At 45.4% G+C, this 15,194-nt stretch overlaps 1 protein-coding gene across 6 annotated transcripts in view; it reads right to left on the bottom strand.

Annotated features, from left to right (window-relative positions):
* Positions 1–15,194, bottom strand: part of AGRN (agrin) — a 231,126-nt gene that overhangs the window by 17,855 nt on the left and 198,077 nt on the right. For all 6 annotated transcript variants that reach the window (XM_033156285.1, XM_033156287.1, XM_033156286.1 and 3 more), the window contains 10 exons: positions 12,455–12,582; positions 11,699–11,813; positions 8,648–8,767; positions 7,305–7,652; positions 6,620–6,812; positions 5,329–5,544; positions 3,345–3,574; positions 2,540–2,674; positions 1,568–1,664; positions 628–792 (listed from right to left, as the gene is read on the bottom strand). In XM_033156285.1, coding sequence (XP_033012176.1) covers positions 628–792; positions 1,568–1,664; positions 2,540–2,674; positions 3,345–3,574; positions 5,329–5,544; positions 6,620–6,812; positions 7,305–7,652; positions 8,648–8,767; positions 11,699–11,813; positions 12,455–12,582 — 1,747 coding nt within the window. The remainder of the gene's footprint in view (positions 1–627; positions 793–1,567; positions 1,665–2,539; positions 2,675–3,344; positions 3,575–5,328; positions 5,545–6,619; positions 6,813–7,304; positions 7,653–8,647; positions 8,768–11,698; positions 11,814–12,454; positions 12,583–15,194) is intronic.

The raw sequence follows: 15,194 nt of genomic DNA, 5'->3' as shown, positions 1-15,194 counted from the left end.
TACCGGGAAGGTAAACACCGTTTCCGTGCGCTGCTCTGGTTCGCCAGAAGCGGCTTAGTCATGCTGGCCACATGACCCGGAAACTGTATGCTGGCTCCCTTGGCCAATAAAGCAAGATGAGTGCTGCAAACCCAGAGTCGTCGGCGACTGGACCTAACAGTCAGGGGTCCCTTTACCTTTACCCTTTACCCAGACCTGTAGAATGCTGGAATGTGTTTTTGCTTATTGTTGATTTTTAATTCATTTTGGAATGTTTTAAAATACCTGTTCTGTTATATATATATAAGCTATCTTTCCATCTCTCAATTTCTCTATCTGCAAACCACTTAAGAGGTAAAGATATACAAAAAATACATATTTGCAATGTGATCAAATGCACAGAATATAGTTACTGTAACCTCACCTAAACCTGCCCTACATTAGTCCATCTTTTGACATTTGAGGTGCATATTTTTAAGACACACCTTATTTCTGTTATTATATGCTGTTTTAGATTGTTTTTAATATTTTGTTTTAATTATTATAACTTGTCCCAGGACCTTAGAATGAAGGGTGGGGAATCAGCAACAACTACTATTGCTATGTCTCTCTCCACCCCCCCAACCCCCGGAAGGAAGTTGATCGTACTTGATTACAGCTGCTCCTTTGCCCAGGTCGTATCTATATTCCAGGTAGCCGTCATGAAGAGCCAGGGAGATGAAATCCCCTTTGCCGTCTGTCTTCTGCCCATTGTAGAAGATCATGCCACTCGGGTTCTTCGCTAGGAACACGACTTCCATGGCCATCTTGTCCCTGAGGAATAGCATAAACCCAAGACTCAACTTTCAAGTCATTCTCCCCATAGAAAAATGGGTAGCAGGAGCCTCACTAATGCTTACCACCCACAATACATCCTTGTGTTCCTACCCAGTGTCCCTGAAGACCTCACAAGTGACTTTGGTTGAATACATGCCTTACGTTTAAAGCACATGGCTCCCACCAAAGAATCCATGGAAATGTCATTTGGTAAGGGAGGTGTGAATTGCAGTTCTGTGAGGGTTAAGCTACAGTTCTCATGAGTCTTGCGGGAGGAGACATGCTTTAAATGTATGATGTGTATGCAGCCAAATTCTCTTGCAATACTCAGGGTTATGGTGTAGAAACAGCAGTTGGGAATAAGACAGCAATTGGTATCTCACCTCCGACATCCCAATATATTCTACCTATGATCTTTGAGATCCTGGGCAGCTGCTGCTATCGGTCAATACTGGGTAAGACGGACAAATAATCTGACCCGGCCTGAGGCAGCTTCCTATGAATACTGCTGGAGTGGGTGGGTGGAGATGTGACTTAAAACAGCAGCAATAGGAGAGGCCAAGGCCAAGTTTAAACCCTGACATCTCTGGACAGGGATGGGAAAGACTCTGTGAAACCCCGGAGAGCAGCTGCCAGTCAGTGCAGACAATACACTGGTCTGACTTGGTGTAAGGCAAGTTTCAAATGCTCCCGTGATATGTATGCCCCATTAAACTGAATTGCTTTTGCGCAGGCGAAAGGGAGATGAGAAAGCAGAGGGAACAGAACTTACTGCAGCTCTGGCACGAAGGCTTGGAGACCGTTCAGCTCTAGGTAGGAGAACCCATTAAATTCTGGCAAGAAGGGAACTGTCTGGTCCAGCTCTGTGACTAAGGAGAGGGGGAAATGGAGGGAACAAACAGCAGAAACGTCAGACTAAGTAACAAACAAACAAACAAACAAGGCATCCCACATGCTTGTATAAATATCTGAAATGTTTTTTGCCAGTAGTCGAAAGTAGTTGAACTGTAATATTAAGCGGGAAAGGGAAATTCATTCAAGTGAATTACTTACAGGGAAATCCTGTATCTACACTTAACCCCATTAAATGGGATCTACTCCCTAGCAAGGGTACTCAGGATTGCAGCGTTTCAGAACCTCCTGTAGATGTCTGCACATTAGTAGTTCCCATTGAGTTCATGGGCACTCACTGACAGGTAAGTGGGTATAATACAGCAGCATTTTATATGTTATATCAAAACAATTTCAAAGCTTTCACTGGAATTTGGAATATTTTAATACATGACAACTCAACAGCATGCACACTCCTTACCCAGCTAACTTTCACTCAGGATAGATCCACTGAAATTAAGGGTCCTAAGTTAGCTAAGTTTATTAATTTCACTGCATCCACTGTGAGACTGATTAGCATTGAATGCAACATTATTTAAATGTTAAGGGGAGTGTGTGTGTGGAAACAAGGAGACACACAAAATGTTGTTAAAATTATATATGGGTTGCTTGCCAAATATATACTGATTTCAGCATGCTAGAAAAGGAACGCACATAAATGTAGGTGATCCTGGGAATAATCACTTGAACAAAGTTAATTTTATTTTTGATTGGTCTTGTATCTCATTGCATTCATCCAATTTGACCGATGTCAAACGCCCATCTAAGAGTGTTCTCTCTCCAACCATATCTCAGCTCTGCAATGTTTTTCAGTCCACAGCAACCAATGTATATCAGACAAAGCACCACTTACCTGTCTGACAGAACTCTCCCTCCCGCCCCATGGGGCATTCACACTTGGCACCCCCTTCTGGAAGCACCAAGCAGGTGGCAGAGATGTGGCATGGGTTGGGGTCACAGGGGTTCCTCTCGTCAGCACAGGTTGGCCCTGAAGGAAAAGGAGAGAAAGGTCAGCTAAGTCAGGAACCATGTTGTTTCGACACAATTGTGTTTATCCTGGTATGTTACTGTTAGCTGGTTTGGGGTTTTCTCTTGGGTACAAAGATATAACATCATTTACAGAAAGCTAGCATGTGAGGCAGAAAGATTTCAACTGTCATCCTCACCACTCTGCAACTCTGAAAGACGGTATCCTTCCCTACAGACTCTCCTGGGAGCTGAGATCAGCAGAGGGGGCCCTCATGGTAGTTCCTCCACCCTCCGAGGCCCAGTGAGTGTGGCGGCCCAGGATAGGGCCTTCTCTGTGGCAGCCCCTAAGCTGTGGAACTCTCTCCCCACAGAGATGCGCCTGGCACTTTTCGGAGAATGCCGAAGACACACATCTTTACCTTGCCTTTCGACACTGAGGCGTATATTTTAAGAACCGCCTTATTTTTGTGATTGTTAAGATGGTTTAAACTGTTTTAAATCTCATGCTTTAATTGCCGCAACCTGCTCTGGGGCCTCGGGGCGGGTAAGTAACAACAACTCTGCACCCGGAAAGCTATCATGTCAAGCAGAAAGGTTCAGGTCACCCTTCCCACCACACTTTGCACAAAGAAAACGAGCCTATGGTAGGCAAAAGGGTCCAGACAACTCCCTTCCCCTGCTAGGCCCACCTGTGTAACCGTTGAGGCACTCGCAGTGGAACATCTCCGCCTCTTTGACGTGGCAGAGGCCGCCGTGGTGGCAGGGGTTGGGGTGGCAGGGGTTGTTGCCACACTCGCCCACTCCGCTGCCATATAGCACGTCGCTGCCCTTCTCCCTCAGGTCGTACATCTGGTTGTTGACGTCCAGCAGGCGGATGCAGCCCTTCAGGCCAGTTGTGACTGATGTGCGCTCTGCCACCCTGAGAGGAAGACAGAAGAACAAGGCTGAGGTTCAGGAGGGGTGGCTGGATGGACAATGCTGGAAGAGCAGCTGCAGGGAAATCCCATGCCCAGGAGGGATATCTGGGGGAGGGACCAGGGCACATGCTATCTCTCTGGAAGGTCCAGGGTCAATCTCTGGCATCTTATAGGGACAAAATAATTACTAACTCAGTAAAGTCTACAGCAGCCTTCCCCAATCTGGTGCTCCCCAGTCTGCACATCCCAGAAATACAATTCCCATCAGTCTCAGCTAGCGAGGGCTGAAGGGAGTTGTAGTTCAAAACATCTGGAGGACACCAGGCTGGGGAAGGTTGGTCTCCACTGACTCGCAGTGGCTCTCCAGAGTTTCACAGGAAGCTGCCTTATACCATAGAGCATTGGCCCACCTAGCTCAGTACTGCCTGCACGGACTGGCAGTGGCACTCCAGGGTCCCAGCTCCAAACCTGGGACCTTCTGCATGCAAAGCACCTGCTCTCCCACTAAGCAACAGCTCTTCCCTTTACTGCAGGCAAAGATTAGCCAGACATTGTATACATTATATTTTGGAGGAAAATAACTATTAAGGCTCCTTTTCAGAGTGGGGTGAGTGATTTGCACTCAGAGAGGTTCAACAGTCAATCTCAGAGGCTTTTAACGATTCCCAGGGCAGCTTAACAGTCAATCCCTCTTCCCAGGGAACTCTGGGAATTGTAGCTCTGTGAGTGGGTCAGGGGCCTCCTACCAGCTTTCAGCATCTTCAAAGAATTACAGCTCCCAGATTTCTTTGGGCAAAGCCATGGATGCTTAAATGTATGTCCTAATGCTTTAAATGTATGACCTCAGTGTCTGCTCAGGATACCCTTACTGCCAATCTCAGATGCTTATAGCCTAAAATCCTGGTCTACACATGTAGCAGAATAAGGTGGCAGAATCCTGGGTTGGCATTATGGTGAGCTGTCCTATTCATCCTCCCGGTCGTGGGCTAAATCAGGGATTCCGTTTTTAAATTTCAGCTTTCAGCTGTGCATTTTAACGTTGTCACTGCACCTGTTTTAACACTGACATCGTAATTTAATCTGTTTTTGTTTTTGTTGCTGATGCTGTGCATCTTCTCCTCTTTTTTGCTAGCATGGAGAAGCAGATTGCGATTTGCTCTTCGCGGGTGTCATCATTCTATCATTGTTAGTTCTTCTATAAGGCATTGTTCTTAGAACGTCAGCCCTTGTTGAGTTGCTTATTTGAATCGTTTGTTCCTGCAATTCTGCCAGTTTTGATGGTCCATTTTTAAAACCAGCTCCATTGTTATGGAATATTGATGTATCTTCTAGGTATAAACAGTGCAGAATGAGACTCAAGAAGTGAGGTATATAAAGAAACCTGGATTGACTGATTTTGATTCCTCGTCCAATTATTGGAGGGGTGGTTTTGTTTTTGTTCTTACTTTTGTTATGTATTTTTTGTTTTTTATATTGTAATTTTAAGTTGTGAACCACCCTGATGAATGGTGGAATACAAATTTAATTAACAGCAGCAGCAGAAGCAGCAGCAATTACTAAAATAGCATGTTGGAGAGAAGGGTTCTAAACCGCCTCTCCCTCCTGCTGCACTACTTTTCTACTTGCAGGGAGTTTGTTTCTTTTTAATCAGTGCTTTTCCCCACAAATACAAAAGTACTCAACATCTACTTGTCATGGGGTTCTAGAACAACCCTGCAAACAAAATATATTCTACACCCACCCACCAACTACTCACGCTGCTATTTGATCTTCTGGAGCTCCTCCAACAAAGAGATCCGTGTCGAGATTCAGCCCATCTGTGCCGCTGGGGCTCTCACCGTTGACATGTGGCTCCCCATCCACAGAGAGCATGCCATTCCTTCGATTGCGGTTGACAACCAGCTGGTGCCATCTGCCAGGCTCAATGGGCACTCTGCTGGTGATGATGCCCGTCCCAGAGCCTGTGTTGAACCTGGAAAAGAGCAAGCAGAGGAGTGGCAGGGAGAGTTTTACTTTAACCAATGCTGTTGGAGAAGGGAAGGCACGAAAGGTTGCAGAGTTTTTGAGAGAATGAAAGCGCAGAAGATAACATGGGGAGTACTTTAGCAGCATTTTTACATCCCACGCTGTATCAGGGGGCTATATTTTATCACTGACCTCTCAGAACCAATGTGGGATTAAGTGAGACTTACCTGGGAAGAGGACTCTGCCACCTACAGAGTTCAGTGTGGTGGTTGGTGGACAAACCCTATGCAAATCGGGTGGCTAACCCTCTGCCCAAGAGGCCTGATCCGGTCCTTCAGGCGGACTTTTATGGCCCACCAATTTGGGTGGCAGTGGCACAAAGACAATAAAAGAAAAAGCGCTGTATCCAACCAAGTTTCACTCAAGAGTAGGCCCATTGAAATTAATAGACCTGAGTTAGTCATGACCATAACTTTCTATGGGTCTACTCTGAGTAGGGCTAGCAATGGCTGCAGCTCCACCCTCCACCAAGCTCAGTACCCAACGGGGTTTCAAACCACACCCTCCCTGAACCTCAGAGTAAAGAGGGAGCATTAACCTCTTCTCTGCAGCTGATTTGCATGGATCAACTCAGGAAAGTGTGCATATGTGTTGTATGAAGTGCCCCCCCATTGCTGTTTGACAGCCCTCAGAGAGTTAATTTAGGACAAATGTGGCCATTGGGTCATGAAAGGCTGGTACCCTCTACTCTACGATATAGGAGTCCCCACCAATGCTTGACACCGCCACGTGGGAAGATGCCAAGATTGAGGAAGGACACACTTTAAGCTGTCCCATTGCACCCTGATTGATGTTTAGATGCCCCCAGCTCCAGACTCTCCAAAGGCGACATGGAGAGGACCATACTGCCCCCAGGCCTGAGGTTCCCCACACCTGCTATATGCTGAGCACTCTGGGAAATTCTGGACTAGGTGGGGCTTTGCTCTGGCACAGCAGGGGCTCTTCTGATAAATTCTATCTCTCAGCCTCCCCTCCCTTCTTGCAGCTGGTGTGGTCCCTGAGCCAAAACAAAGCACACTCACCTGAGCTCCACAAAGCCGTTGACCAGCGCCAGGGAGATGAAATCCTTGCCGCGGTTCTGCCCATTGTACAAGAGCAGCCCGCTGAGGTCGGAAGCCCGGAACTCCATGGCAATGCGCACGGTGTGGTATGCCTTCATCATTTTGAAGGCCAGGTAGGATTTTCCTCCAAAACTGGGGATGAAGTACCTGATCGCTGCAGAGGGCAGGCAGAGATGGAAGAGTGTAAAAGGTGAAGCGTTTTTATTATTATTAAAAAAGCAAGTAGAGTGGGAGAAAAGAAACATTATTATATCTCTGGAGACTTTGATATTAGAGATAGAAAGCATACCATTTCAATTCAAGCAAGGGCTCTGCAATGATCTGCAACTGACAAGACTATAGTAAATGCCCTTGAGACTTGCAGATTCAGTTGCCTTGCTGTGCTGAGACAAAAGACGTTTTCAAAATGCTGGCCTGCTCCCTGGGCAAACAGAGGTGTGAGGCTTCTCCTCTGTTACTTATCACTAGCTTTGGGCAGTCAATTTTTTTCAAACCTGGTACCACTCTTTTCTCTTTTTTCTTTTTCTTTTTTGCATAATCACATACTGCAGGCATCTGTATCTGCTAGGCTATTTTAAAAGGGCTCCGCTGTGTGTCTCTCCCCACCCCCGCCACAAACACAGTACACCCTCGCCAAGACACTTACATTTTTCACAAACTGCCCCTCCTTTTCCAGCTGGGCAACTGCAGGTGAATTCCCGGCCATCATCCTCACAGGTGCCGCCGTGCAGGCAGGGGTGGGAATCGCAGGGGCGTGCCGGCTTCTTTGGGGTTGGGGTCAGGCGCATGGGCTTCTTCCTGGCGGTGGTGGCTGGTGCGGTAGTGACAGGTCTCTTGGTGGTGACTGCCCCGGTTGCTTTACCATTGGACCTCCCTGGGTACAGGGCCCGGGGAACAGCGGTGGTGGTGAAGTGGCGAGTGGTGGTGGCAGCCGGTGCCATGGTGCTGGCCGTCGTGGTGGTGGTCGTGGTGGTGAAAAGCTGGGGGATCCAGTCTAGGGAAAGCCAATAAAGGAGAAGTGAGTTTTGGGGGCACTGCTCAAAGAGGTCCCTTTCTTTTGGGGAAAGGCTGTGGCTCAGTGGTAGAGAACTTGCTTTGAATGCAGAATGTCGCAGGTTCAATCCCTGGCAGGTTCAATCCCTGGCATCTCCATGTAGGGCTGGGAGAGATCCCTGTCTGAACTCCAGGGAAGACAGTACCAAGTCAGCGCAGGCAATACTGAGTTGAAGGGAGCAATGGTCTGACTTTCTATGTTGCTATACATTGCTAGCACCAAGCTTTCGGAGACTTCCAGGAAAGGCAACATGAATGGTCTCAACTTGGACAAGGAAAAGCAATAATTCTCTTTTGCTGACTTTGATTTTTATGGGGGGAAGGGGGGTGTTCGACACAAAGCAGGAATGGCATCAGGCTGTTTGCCAACCCTTGTCGCCACACCTGGGCCTCAGCATTCAGGCTCCAAAACGCATCTTGCAATCTGCAGGTATTGTCACACCTGAAACACTCCCAGCTCCCAGATTGCAAAGAGTACTTCTTTCTGAATTAAGAGAGCCCATCAATTGCAATGTGAACATTGTCCCTCTGCGCTTTTGCCGGGGACACGGCAGAGGATCAAAAGTGCGGGGGAGATCTCATGCTCATTAACTGTGATACAGCTCCTGTCTTTCCAAAACGAACCAAGGAGGGCTTTGAGGCTGGAAAAAAAGCAGATCTCACCCCCCCCATCCCCACCCACAGGGGAGTCTAGATGAATATCTGCAGCTCACACCTCAACAGCACAGAAACTTACCTGTGTTTCAAAACAAAAGTGGAAAGGAAGGGGGGGACACAATGTGCCAGTGGGCACTTTTTGATAGGCTCCAGGCATGAAAGCAGCCAAGTAGAGACATCTTTTGAAAGGGAAAAAAGCACAACCCAGGCAGAGAGGGAAGGAAAAGGCGGGGGGGGGGGGAGAATGCAGATGAGGATTGGCCTGGGGGAGGAACTCACCAAAGTCCATGAATCTGATGTTCTCCTGCTGCGGCCTTTTCACGAGGATGGTTTTCTTCTTGGAGGCTTTGATCTGCTTCAGAAGGGCCCTCTGGATGTCGGCAGCTGTGTAGGTGGTGGCTGCAAGGACCCAGGAAAGGGAAGGAGGGAGTATGAGGCATTGGAAGGTTTGAAACATTCTTTTCACGCCACCCTTGGAAACCATCCCCTTTCATTTCCCCCCAACTCCCACGGAAAGGAGTTCGGAGGGCCAGCACGCAGTCAGCTCCAGCCACAGACCTCCCCTGTTGGTCCTTGCTGCAGGGCAAAAGGCACATCTTAAGAGGAGGGATTTTTTGCCCTCTGGCTCATACGTGCTTTGAGCTTACAAACGACCTTCTTGTAAGCAAGAGCCTCCCTTTCTCTCTGTCTGGTTAAATATAGGGCTGTGTGTGGACTCTGTACTTATTATTTCATTCATTCATTCTTTTTAAATGGACATTCTGCACCATGTTAATCCTACAGGTAAGAGGCAGAGAGTTGCATCCAATGCTAGACCCACCCAGTGTAGACCCACTGAAGTATGACTAACATGTCCATTAATTTTGATAGGTTTACTCTGAGCAGAACTTAGCTAGAGACAAGCCAGAGTTTTGCCCTAACTGGAATCATGTTTGGAACACAAGTACAAAATCATTTCCATGACCTAAGGCAAGTTTAATCTTGTTAAGCCACCCTTCTGGCATCTGAGGCTTTGTGAGGCATCACTCGCACATTTTCAAGTGAATCTTCACCATCATAAGGCCTAGAAACCTGCTATTTTTTTTAATGGAAGTTCGGGGGTATGATGACATCATGTGCTAAAATGATAGAATAAGCCATCTGCTCTGACCTTCCACCTCCCTTCTTAGCAATTTTAAGGGTCTCAAAGCTTGGGGACATCCTAATAATTACTGGCATATCAAGGTTTTCCATACCTATCAGCTGATCCTAATAATTACTGGCATATCAAGGTTTTCCACACCTATCAGCTGATCACCCATTCCCACCACCCTTCTGAGTAATACCCCTCCCCACTCCCTCACTATATTTAAGGATCTGGTGACTTCTGTTTCAGGGTATCTGAAGAAGTGTGCATGCACACGAAAGCTCATACCAAGAACAAACACAGTTGGTCTCTAAGGTGCTACTGGAAAGAATTTTCTATTTTGTTTCGACTATGGCAGACCAACACGGCTACCCACCTATAACTGGCATATCAAGGGTTGTGCTCTCCTCCTCTCAATGAGTAAAAGAAAAAATAACTGAGCAGTTACTTTAATCTTAAGGACAGCACTGGAAACTCAGCCACAACAGATTAAGAAATGGACTCTACTATGGCCTGGAAATCTGTGCACTGTTCCAAACAGGATTATGAGCTCTTTCAAGACAGTTTAAAGCAATTTTGAAAGGATCTTAAAGAGCAATGGAACAGGGCATTCACAGATTTTAAAAGTGAAATTAAGATGTAACTTAAAGGATCTATCTGCAAAATTTACAGATTTGTCAGCCGCAGCCAGTGAAGCGTTGGAACTCAGAATGAGACATAAACCTGCCATTAAGAAATTAATCAAAACTACAACAAATCTCCAATCACACACAGAATCATGGGAGGATTAAAGCAGGAGGGGCAATTTTAGATTGGGGGTGCCGCTGAACAGGTTGAGGGGACTGAAGGTCTGAAAAGAAAGCATTTTCATTGAATGGCTTAACAAGCAATTTCCAGCCTTAAAAGTAGTCCTGAGTGATGTGGAAAGAGCGCATGGAGCCCTCACTCCTCAGCTGCCTGCAGGGCAAGGACCGAGAAATTTCATAGCCAAAATGGTGTGATTTTATTTAAAGGACTAAATCATGGATCTATCTGTATAGGGACAAAAAGTCTCAATCTTCAATTATTTGTGTGCTGAAACGCTACTGAAAAGGAAGGGTTTTTCAAAAAAAAAATACACAACTTTGCTCTATGACAAGAACAAGCACACGAGGATCTATACAACTGGCAATGTAAATAAAAGAAAAACAGTATAAAAATCATATGGGAAAGCAAATACAATGAAGGGAACACTTGAATGGAATTTTATTTTCATAATTTAATCCTAGAATATAGTTTGGAACCTTCATTTAATAGCTGTGCAGGAGATAGTAAGAAATAATACCTTGGTGACCTGTTAATTTGCTGTGTATTAAGTTGTATGTTTGATATTCAGGAAGAGGGGTAGAAGTGGTGTTTAACTCATTCCCTAATCCATACACCTTTTCCATGGATTCACCATTTGAATCCATATGGTGTCTCTACCAAGGAGACTCTATGAAGGGTAGTGGCTTATTAATGATTAAGCTGCAGTGTTGTATTTGGCTGGAAGGGAGCAGGGGGGGAAATGGAACAGAAGAACAAGGATGAATGTCAGTGCTATAATATCTCAACCAAAGGAAAATACGATTGTCTTGCTTTTAAAATACCATCATGAGCGTAAAAATTTGTTCCTGAACTGTTAATGATTTAGCTAATTCAATAAAAAGGAGGGCCTGGAGGGCATTAAAACAAAATTTTGTTTTGCTGCAAGAAACACATATAAAAAATCAGCTGGAATCCAAAGCACTTATATAAAAGGTCTTAGTACTCAGCTCTGTGTGTGTGTGTGCGCGCGCGCATGCACACACACACAGTGGTGTCTGGTGGAACTCTATACCAGACACCACTTCCCATGTGTGTGTTCCCCCCCACTTCCCACGTGTTGTTTGTGTTCTCACAGAATCAGGGCATGGACCTGTTTGATCAGCCCAGTGAAAGTGATCCCTGTTCTGCCCTGTGGAACGCCCTCCCATCAGATGTCAAGGAAATAAACAACTATCTGACTTTTAGAAGACACCTGAAGGCAGCCCTGTTTAGGGAAGTTTTGAATGTTTGATGTTTTATCGTGTTTTTAATATTCTGTTGAGAGCCGCCCAGAGTGGCTGGGGAAACCCAGCCAGATGGGCGGGGTATAAATAATAAATTATTACTATTATCCAGCAGAAATGGAGTGTGGCACTCACCTGGGTCAAAATGAGACTCAACGATGACACGCACAGCATTGCTCTGGCCCAGGTCTCGTACCCGGATGCTCTTGAAATCCTTCTTGACGTCAGAGTTGCGGAAAAGTTCGTCCAGCTAAAGGTCCAGCAAGTGGGGCAGTGAGAAAATAAAATGAAAGCAAGAAAGGTTTAGGGAAAGGTACTTGCGGTACCATTTCACATAACTTATGTCTTTTAGTAAATATATAACACAGGTACGTGAATGGTTTTGAATGTTCTAAAGTTCTGTAAAATATACTGTAATCTCATCTGTTTCTGATGTTCAGGCTATGAACCACCCATGTGCCACCAGTGAGAAGTATCAGCAGGCTTGGGGAAGCCCTGACATTTGTGAAAGAAAAATATTTAGAAACATTTGCGGAGGGACCTTTCAGGTAGACTGAGCATGTTCAACAGCTGCAGCACGTTGAGAAAAGGAATGCAAAACCAGAGGGACGGGTGGGGGTGGGGGTAGGAGGAAGATCTCAATGGAGTATCTGGAATCCTGAACAAAGGCCATCTACACGGTAATGTTTTGTTGCAGGTCTCGTTGTTTGTTTGTTTAGGGTCCACTTAACAAGAGAGAGAGACAACCTCAAGAGAGAGAATTCGACAAGTGTGGAGGCTACCACTGAAGAGGCCTGTCCCTAATGCACGCTAACCAAATTGTAGGCCAAAGAGGAGGGCTTCTGGGGTTGATGTTAGGGCCTGAGCATATTCTTATTTGCTTGTGCTCACCGCGCTTTCGATGCTCCTGGCGGTCTCTCCAAAGAGCTCTGATTTGGGGTCAGCCATCTCTGGCGTGTAGAAAAGCTCTTGGCCTTCCACCTCTTCCAAGATGAGGACCCCCTGGAACACTTTTGTTGCTGCGGGAAGGGGTGGGAAGTCAGAGGAGGAGACAGAAATCTGTTAGCTCAACAGAGAAGCGAACAGCATTAATGAACAACAACAACAACAACAGAGTATTCACAGCAAAGCAACCATAAAGAGTGTTCAGTCCCTTGGCGGGGAGGGGAAGCGAGAAGATGGCAGTATATGGGTAGTGCCAGAGTCTGGGGTTAGTCTGGATGGGTTGGGGTGGGGGTGTTCAGCGCTATGGAGGTTAGTATTTTGAGAATGCTGGGTCAATAAGGCGAAGGCTCCAAGTGTTTTAGAATCGGCAGAGTTTACCATACAGGTTCCTCCAAGCTCCACCCTGGATGGTGGCTGTCCTGGACTGGCTGAGTAATAAGAGAACAAGACGGTTAGCTGGAAGAAGGAATACATGTCACATAACAAAGGCTGGGGGAGTGCGGGGCTCACATGCAGAAAAGGTGGGCTTCTGGGAAACTCCCAAAGGGACGGAGAAAAGAAAGAGGAGGTAGAAACAGCTGCCGCATGGTATTCTCTAAGAAACCACAGGAGCAAGGACCGAAGGGATCCGGGAAAGGACAAGGGTGAAAGTGAGTGGCTATGGTCAGGTAAGGGTAAGGTTTAGTGGCAGCATGAGAGTACAGCCATAAACCTTTGTTTTAAAAATGTTAAAAATTGAGGGTTGTATCCAATGCTAGTTCTACTTTTAAGATTCATTTGAGATTATGGATATAACTAACTTAGGTGCATTGGTTGAAGTGGGTCTACTCTGAAAAGGGCATGGCTGGATACAACACTATTCAATTATTTCTGTTGCAGAAATGTGACGCCCCATTTGCGAACGCCAGCATTTTGTTATACATACAGATTATTTCTGACACATTAACATAGCAAAACACCTTTAAAAGCAGAAGAGAATTTGAGTACTCAGTATCCTTAATACACAAATGAAGGAGAAAAAGGAGACACATGTGACATGTGATGAAAGCAATTCAAACATTTTACCAGTCTAATCCTCAATATGACTTAGTGGGATTCCTATGTTTGATATCATCTCAGTCCAGCTATATTTGGTCAGCATCCTATTTCTTTTACAATACTGAGGAAGGAGATGTATTGATAACGATGCTTCCTTTCCCTTCTGACTTCTTGTGCATGTTGAATTATGAATATATTAATTTTAAACAAGTCTTGATGAAAGACACTTATTTTCCCAGTTTTACTGATGCAACTTCCTTTTATTTTCTACCACATTTCTAATACATTTTCAAAAAGACAAAAGTAAAGATTGTTTTTCAGAAAAAGCTGTCAATGCCGGGGACAGAATTTAATTTCTCAAAAAGAGAGGTGCCTCTGTAGCAATAGGGACTAGAAACTTACTTTTTGTGAAAGTAAAATACATCAGTCCTCAAATAAACCCATGCAGGTTTGCTGCTTCAGCTGGTCTATCCAAATGCATTATTTGGTTACATCTGTTCTTAAATTTGTGTTAGATGTTTTGTTGGTTTTTTTTGTTTTTTTAACATGTTCTTAAAGAGTTTTGAAATGCTCCAATGTGGTTATGTTTTGTTTTCAATTGTGATTTTTATTAGGCTCCTTTGGGAGGAAGGGCAGCATATAAATCTTTATCTATACACTTTCGTAAAGATAAAGCCACTTCACGTGTCCACGGGCAAATCAGGACACTCACACGTGGGAAATATTCCGATTATGAAGCTTAACCCACAGCTCAGTGGTAGCTGAGCAAAAAGTGTCCTGCCTGCTGAATCTGTGCTCAAGTTCCAGAGGCGTCAGCTATCTCTGCTTGTCTTTCAGCAAAAACAGCCAAGGGTCTTTAAGGTGCCACAAGACATTTTGCTGCAATTGCTACTTAAATGCTGCTGAGGAGCAGAGCTGGACTCGAGAAGCCGCTTAGGCAGATTGGTCCAGTTTTGTTATCAGGTAGCGTCAAATCTACTCAGCCCATTAGGTTGCTGTTGGCTGCCCTGTTTTCATTTCCTCTGCAGTCTCTAGGAGAGTCTCAAGCAACCTTATTCCTCAGACGCATTGATGTTTCCATGGGCTTCAAAAGACCGCCTGCTCAACCCCAACCCCAGGAAAAACAGGCAATGATCAGCATCACAATGGGCATGGTCAGGACTGCATCCTTTCAAAAGAATGGGGAAACACAAAGCAATTAGACCAGCCTCCTAGAAGCCATGTCTGTAGCTGTGTGTCCTGCAAGTTTAGTGCTACAAGAGAAGCAGCATTTTCTCTCTCTATCACTTCCTCCATAATTTTTATAAATTATGTCGCCTTTTAATCTCCCCTTCTTTCTAAACTAAAAAAGCCCCAGGTGGTGTAATCTTTCTTCGTAGGGAAGTTGCCCCATTTTGGTTGCTCTTTTCCAAACCTTTTCAAGCTCTACCATATCCTTTTTGAAGTGCAGTGACCAGAATGGTACACAATATTCCAAATGCCATTGCACCATTGGTATAAGGGTGTTATAAATGGTTACAAAATCATCTCCTTCCCTAATGATCCCTTTACACCATTGTTGGACCTTCAGGAGCCTTTGGACCCAGACATTAAAGCCACCATACTGGACTTGCCCCCTTCCACTGCCTTGTCCCTCAAACCCCTCATT

Source organism: Lacerta agilis, chromosome 8 (genome assembly GCF_009819535.1).
Source record: "Lacerta agilis isolate rLacAgi1 chromosome 8, rLacAgi1.pri, whole genome shotgun sequence".
Taxonomy (NCBI): domain Eukaryota; kingdom Metazoa; phylum Chordata; class Lepidosauria; order Squamata; family Lacertidae; genus Lacerta; species Lacerta agilis.
Note: the sequence above shows the minus strand (reverse complement) of the source record. Positions and strands in the feature narration are given on the sequence as shown.